The sequence below is a fragment of the Eschscholzia californica genome, unplaced genomic scaffold (assembly GCF_041429995.1).
Source record: "Eschscholzia californica isolate CP2 unplaced genomic scaffold, dmEscCali1.0.p SCAF_6, whole genome shotgun sequence".
Classification (NCBI taxonomy): domain Eukaryota; kingdom Viridiplantae; phylum Streptophyta; class Magnoliopsida; order Ranunculales; family Papaveraceae; genus Eschscholzia; species Eschscholzia californica.
Window position 1 is genome coordinate 11,072,293 of NW_028238483.1, and position 7,099 is coordinate 11,079,391.

At 38.3% G+C, this 7,099-nt stretch overlaps 1 protein-coding gene across 1 annotated transcript; it reads left to right on the plus strand.

Moving 5' to 3' along the window:
- Positions 1 to 202: 202 nt before the first annotated feature.
- Positions 203 to 5,760, plus strand: LOC147531699 (uncharacterized). Its single transcript, XM_086649007.1, has 7 exons — positions 203 to 666; positions 2,441 to 2,582; positions 2,842 to 3,246; positions 3,373 to 3,449; positions 3,555 to 3,729; positions 3,838 to 4,868; positions 4,955 to 5,760. Coding segments are annotated over exons 2-7 (1,767 nt in total). The 5' UTR covers positions 203 to 666; positions 2,441 to 2,581; the 3' UTR covers positions 5,033 to 5,760.
- Positions 5,761 to 7,099: the final 1,339 nt, after the last annotated feature.

Genomic DNA, 7,099 nt, shown 5'->3' on the forward strand with positions numbered 1-7,099 from the left:
AAGTATGGTGCAAAATGATTGTAGAGCACAACAAACGTATCGCAGCTTGTTTTCGAACCTTCCTAAGTTTTTCACATGAAATAACGAAAAGCCTAAATCCTCTTTCCTTTTCTAGTTATCTTTTTTTTTTTTCTAATAAAACGCGTGTGCATATATTACATATTTATATGTTATTAGCTAAGTACATTCATTATCTACTTTCACAATGGCCTAACTAGTTAAATCTCAAACCACTTTACCACTTAAATTAGCCAAAATAACAAAAACAATCAACAATTAGTAAAAAAGGGAAGCCATTAAATTCCAAAATAAAAAGTGAGACTACAAAGATTATGTGTGAAAGCTCACTATCCCACTCTTTTAGGGATTCTCTCCTTTTTCACCTTTTTCTCTATCTCACCACTATAAATAGAGGTGCTAATGGTTGATGAAACATTGCCTCATTTCTAGCTTTCTTCTTCTTAAACTCTGAAAGAAAACTACCATCTTCATTTTTCTCCAAGTTAGGTTTAGCCATGGATATTAATGAAAAAATAGCTTCATACCCAGGACCGAATGGAAGTTCTAGTGAATTTCCTGGTGCGGGTCTTCGTGTTTTAGTTGTTGACGATGATATGACTTGTCTCTATCTGATGGGGATGAAGCTCAAGATTTCCCTCTATGAAGGTATATACTATGTTGGATTTTGTATTCATTTCGAAATGTTGCATTTTGGGGAGATTGGACTTTAACCTCCAACCTCCTCGTTTTAATCTGTTTATCAAGTTGATTTTGACTAACTCAGCGCCTGTCAGCAATTTCATTCTGCTGCATGCGTCATTGTTTACTTTCATTTTTTGTTTTGTTTAGGTGGTATATTTATTGGACAGTGAGCTTGAAACACACTGTCTCTTGATAATAATGAGTTTATCAAGTTGGCTGTGACAAACTCAACTCACTAGCTAATGGTTTACCCTTGCGGCCCTGCCTGTTATTTTGGTTAAATGAGAGGAGGATTTGTAGTAAATCATCACTTCATGTCTTCATTGATCTTGTTTCTTGTCTATGTAATGTTCTGGATTTCTTTAGTTGCATGCCCCCTAGCTCTCTCCCTATCTGACCTGTATCATATTTATAACATGCATGGTGGGTGTTTTCGAAAACAAAACAAAAATATTTTTCGGGGAAACAAGACTATTTGGGTAGAAAAATATGATTTTTCCTCATTTTTTTCCGGTCTTCTTCTCCTCTTTCGTCCCATCACGGACGACCGGCGGGCGACCACCGCCAGAATTATTTTTATATACTGCCCTTCTCATCTTCATCGATCTCTCTATCTTTCTCTCTCTTCTGTTGTCTCTCTCTCTCTCTCTCCATGCATGCCTCTCTCTAAATTCTGACGAAGGGGAGGGCCTTTTGTCTGGATCTAGGGGTTCCATATCCAGCCAAAGGTTGCTTCAACTAGATCTGGGGGTCTCAGATCCAGACAAGGGTTGCTTCTGCTGGATCTGGGGGTTCTAGATTTGGAAGAAGGTTGCTTCGATAGTATATGGAACCCCCAAATCCAAGACAAAGGGGCGATTTCCTTTGCTCAAACAAAAGAGGAGATAAGAGAGGGGGGAAGGAAGATAAGGGACAAGAGGGAGGGGATAAGAGAGAGAAAAAGAAGATGAGGAGAGAAGAAAGTGGTGATAGCTCTGCCAGAGTTGGTGGCGATGCCAGAGTTCATGGTGGCGCCAGAGTTGGTGGCGATGCCAGAGTTCATGGTGGCGCCAGAGTTGCTGGTGGTGGTGAGAAGGGGACAAGAGGGAAGAAAAAGACTAACCAAACGTATACTAAGGGTGGTGAGTGTTTGAGGAAATTAACGAAAGGAAACAATTCAACCCAAAAATTTATATATACTCCGAAAAATCTGTGTTTCCTCAAAGAGGCGGCCTATTACATAAGTATTCTTAATTTCTTCTTCTTCGGGCTACTGCATTGTGAACCCCTAATCATCCAGGTGATTAATTTTGTTACGTGTTATTAAGATATCGGGTAAGAGTTAATAAATAACTTCAGTGACACAGAAGAAGCGGCGTTGTATGTCTCATTAGCGAGGCATTGCGCGAATATTCTTAGGGTTTTCACTTTAAGGAAACCTATTATTGTAAAAAAATATTCTTAGAATCCCATGCATATACTATTGAAAATAAATTGCCCTTAATGAATAACTAATGTCACATCGGACTTACTTAACGCGTTAAGGCACATCAAATGCAGGGAGATAAGGTCACACTCCAACGATCGAGATCCATATTATGTTACCCAATAATGATTCTCTTTGTTATAATCTATAAAATGGGAAGTACTTTGATAAAACAAGTTAATGTTAATGAAATCATATCTCACTTATGGTAATCAATGTTATAATTAGGTAGCTTATAAAATGATTTTGATCTTGTGTCTTTACAACTTTCAGTGAGGGCTGTTCCCGGAGGAAATGATGCTTTAGAAGTGCTGAGAGAAACAAGAGGCGGATTTGATGTTGTCGTGACTGATATTCACATGCCAGGAATGGATGGATTTGAACTCATGGATCGCATTCACCAGTTAGAAATTAAGTTAAACCTTCCTTCTTAGTTTGTTAAATGTGGCTTAGGAATAAATTTCTCATACATTTAATGAAAATAAATATTTGGGGACGAGTAATACCGTCGCCTGTTAACTTGATATTCGCGACAGCCTAGATCTGCCACATTATTTGTCACCAAAGATGACAGTTTATGTCGTTATTTTCTTACTGATTATCTTTGTTGGTAAGATTTTATGAAGTAAATATCTTGAATACTAAACTGAAGATTGCTCTTTGATGGAATACAGTGATTACTGGAGATACCAGTACGGAAATTGCAGACAAAGGAATCCAATGTGGGGCTAATTTATTTCTCACGAAGCCTGTCACCCTTCATGATGTTAGAACTATATGGCAACATGCTCTTAAGAATAAGAGTGGTGGAACAATCGAAAAAAGTTCTGTGCAAATTTCACCACTGGAAAAGGTAATGGAAGAAGGGAATAATAGTGGATCACCACCGCCTTCCGAACATCAAGTGATGAGCTCAAGGGTGAAAATTTGTAAGAGGAGTAAGGAAGAGAAGGGGAAGAATCGTAAAGAACGAAGGCAACTAAAACCTGCAGTTGGCAAACCAAAGAAAAAAAGGGTGGTTTGGACTGACAGGCTACACAACCTGTTCTTGGAAGCAGTTGAAAAAATAGGGTTTGATTGTAAGAAATACATAATCACTGTTTTTTTAGTCCATTATATATGTGAAACTAATCTTATTATTTTCTTCAATTCTTACATGGTTTTTAATATCTAACCCTAACTTTTTTCTTCTGGTGATAAACTAGATGTGGTGCCGAAAAAGATTTTCAATTTTATGAGGGTCCCTGGACTAACAAGAGAAAACATTGCAAGTCATTTGCAGGTTAATTTGTTAAGTTATCCATATTGGGTTCTTGTTTATTTCTTTACTCATTATCGATCATTATCTAATTTTCTATTTGATATATATATATATATATATTTGCAGAAATTTCGTAAGTTCTTGAAAAAACACAAAGTTGACGAAGAATACCTTAACCAGCTTACTACAACGCCTTCAGCATACCAAGCCTTTGTTACGTCTGAAGCTGCTTCAGATCATCCTTCGTATTTGACGAATGCCCATCAATCACTTCCGGGAGTCTCCGTATCATCCCAAGAAGGTTTGCCGATACGATTCCTACCATAATTTGGAAATAACGTTCGATCACGTTTTTTGTTTTTCTAGTATTTGGGTATTTCATTCTAATGTCTTTCAATGCATCCATCAGGGGGCTATAATACAACCCAAGCTCAGTCTGGACAAGCTCTTCAACAACAGAACATGATTGATAACAACTTCGGTCTGGAATTTTCATCTGAATATGTTAGGAGGCATATGTTGATTAAAAGATCGACAAGTGGTAGGGGTGTTATGCAGATGGTTCACGAAGAAAATTTGGCAAGAAATGAAAGGATTTATGACAGAGGACGTATTGATTATAATGCTAATTCTGGTATAGGAAATATGAGATCATCGTTTGTTCCTCAATATCCTGTCATCGGTTCATCACGTCCTATAAACCAAAGTGGTGGGGTTGTAACTACAAGCCAACTCTTACCGCCAACGTTTGGTAATCTAGCTGTACCAGAATATGGTTCCATTCAAACACCAAATATGCCACCAAGAGTACAGGAATTTTCACCAGCACTGCAGAATGGAGGATACCAATTTGTTCAACAACCAAGGTTTCCAACACTTCCATCAGCAATGCAGAATGAAGGGTATCAATTTGCACAAAACCCTAGCTTTCAAGTACCCTTGGCACCATCTGTGCATGAATATGCACCACCTATGCAGAATGGAGGGTATGAATCAGTACAAAACCCTAGCTTTCAAATGCAATTGGCACAAGCAGTGCAAGAATATGAACACCCTATGCAGAATGGAGGTTACGAGTCAGTACAAAACCCTAGCTTTCAAACACCATTGGCACCACTAGTGCAGGATTGTGCGCCACCTATGCAGAATGGAGGGTATGAATCAGTACAAAACCCTAGTATTCAAGCACCATTGGCACCACTAGTGCAGAATGGAGGGTACCAAGTTGTACCAGAGACTAGCATTCGTACACCAGTGCTGACACCACCACCGCCAGTGGAAGCTGCAGCAAAAGAGCAAAATGGATGGAATGAGTTTGAGAGTCTGTTTAATGTAGAAAGCTTTGGTCCTATTGCAGCACTGAACTCAAACGACCTAGTATTCAACGAAGACGACTTAAGCACTTCATTTTTGGAACCTCTGGAGCAGATTGGTGATAAGGCATGACTCATACTTACATTCTTTAATTTAAACTTATTAGCTATACTTATAAGGTTTTTAAAAAATATTTTTGTGAATTAATGCAGAATGGATATGGAGAGTTTGATGCAAACTTTGATATGAGCGAACTTATGCAAGCTAACAATGACAATGCGCAGCCGTGAGTTTCATCAAGACGATCGATCAACAGGTCATTAATAGATGGGAGGATGGAGGAGCTTATATTCGATCGATCGGGCTATGTTATGGAAATCAGCAGCGGATAACTAGTTTATTTTCATATAGAAACTTAATATCGAACTTTCTATGTAGTTGCATATTTCTTGTTTTAGTACCTATCTTTAAGTATTTAGTTGTTTAATTTGAATGAGACTGTGAAGAGAACTAGTATGTAAATAGTTTTGGAATATTGGTGAAAAAAAGCTTAGTGCAGGAGTTCTTTCATGTTGGGGAATCTCTACAAAGACGGAAACAATGCTAAAGGTAAATGATCAGAGAAGAAAGCGGGGAAGTGGGTCGGAACTTGGGCGTGAGAAGAAGGGGATTCATAGTTGCTGAAAATTATGAGAAATATAACCCCATTAGAGAAATGGAGAGTGATTTGGATGGAAAGAAGTACTAATCGTCAAGGAAAATTGGACTAGGACAACAAAGAAGCGAAACCAGACATTGGAAGGACAACAAAAGATTTAGCATTGAAATTCGAAGTTCTGATAGTCGAGGGGAGAATGTCTCTTGTTTGTGTTTTGGATTGTTTGTTGATATTTCATTTCACTATCCCCCCCCCCCCTCTTTGTTAAGGTCGTTTATCGGTCTCACTTTTCTGTACTAGGGTGCTATGCATATCGGCACCGTTCCCCTTTTAATGAATTCTATTTCGCCTTTCCAAAAATTGTCTTTAGTAAATTTACCAGTCTGAAGGTGCATAAATTTATCCCATCAAAGGCGTCATTTCTTCTCTGGACTATTATGTTGGATGGTGTCCCGACCATGGATATGATGATAAAAAGAGGATCCACTATGCCAAACGGATGTTCTCTGTGTAAGTTAAACTGTGAAACCTCTTCTCACCTTTTTCTCCTTTGCCCATTCACATCTAAAGTATGGGCCGGGTTCTATATATCTTTATCATCCTTTCGGCATTAAGGTCCATACCATTTCTCAAGTTCTTAGTAATTGGAAGTTTCAAAGATTACAGATAGAAAGTCTTTTATTCAGTTGTGTATCCCTCCAGCCATCATATGGACAATCTGACTCGAGAGGAATCACCGAGTTTTGGAGGAAGAAGACGATATTGAACAATCCCTAGAGAATACAATCGTCAAGGTGCAGAGCATAATTTACTTTTGGGCCTCGAATCAGGATTGGATTAGCAATACTCATTTCAGTCAATTTGTTAGTAATTGGGATGTCATGGTAAGGCTATAAGCCAGTTTAATGTAACCTTTCACTTTTTTTTTTGTCTTAGGGATAGTTAGCTTAGCTACCACTCTGCTTTTCTTTGATCAATGAAACTATTTTACATGCTCTAAAAAAAAATTACCAGTCTTAAATATAAACTTGGAACCATATTGTCAAAGTGAAGTTAAATATTACAGCGAAAACAATTTTCTTAAGTATGCCTTCAACCACGAATTTAGTCACACCATAGTTTATAAATTGTGGTGCAAAATACTTGTTGCTTTTCGGGGTTTGGTTTCTCTTTATGAGGATAAAACCGTAGCAAATTTCTAAGGCAACAATAGAGCATTACACAATGTTGACGGAGTATTTTTGTTCCAACTTTCGTAAAGCATATCCTCAAGTATGTCAGTCCTCAAGCGTTTGATCGATTTTCCAGTTTGCTCTCGATCAAGGTCTTCCACTGCTTGAACTTGACGAATGCCTCATCTTTGTGTTTTAGTATGTAGACCCATACTTTCCTGGAAAAATCATCTATCAAGGTTAACATGTATCTACCCCCACCATGTGAGCTAACCCGAGAGGGACCCCAAAGATCTGAATGGATGTAGTCTAGAGTCCCTTTGGAATTATGAATCACTATATTGAATTTGATCCGACACTGTTTCCCGAAGACATAGTGTTCGCAGAATTTCAGTTTTCCAACCTTCTGCCCACGAAGTAAACCCTGTTTGCCCTTTCGCTCATATGCCCTAACCGCATATGCCATAGCTTGGTAGTCTCAACTTCCTTGTCTGATGATGATACCGCTACAGATCCGGTAACAGTGT

Coding starts and splice junctions, on each gene's coding strand:
- LOC147531699 (XM_086649007.1), top strand. Junction 3,247..3,372: donor TGAAAAAATAGGGTTTGATT/GTAAGAAATACA, acceptor GTGATAAACTAG/ATGTGGTGCCGAAAAAGATT. Junction 3,730..3,837: donor CTCCGTATCATCCCAAGAAG/GTTTGCCGATAC, acceptor TGCATCCATCAG/GGGGCTATAATACAACCCAA.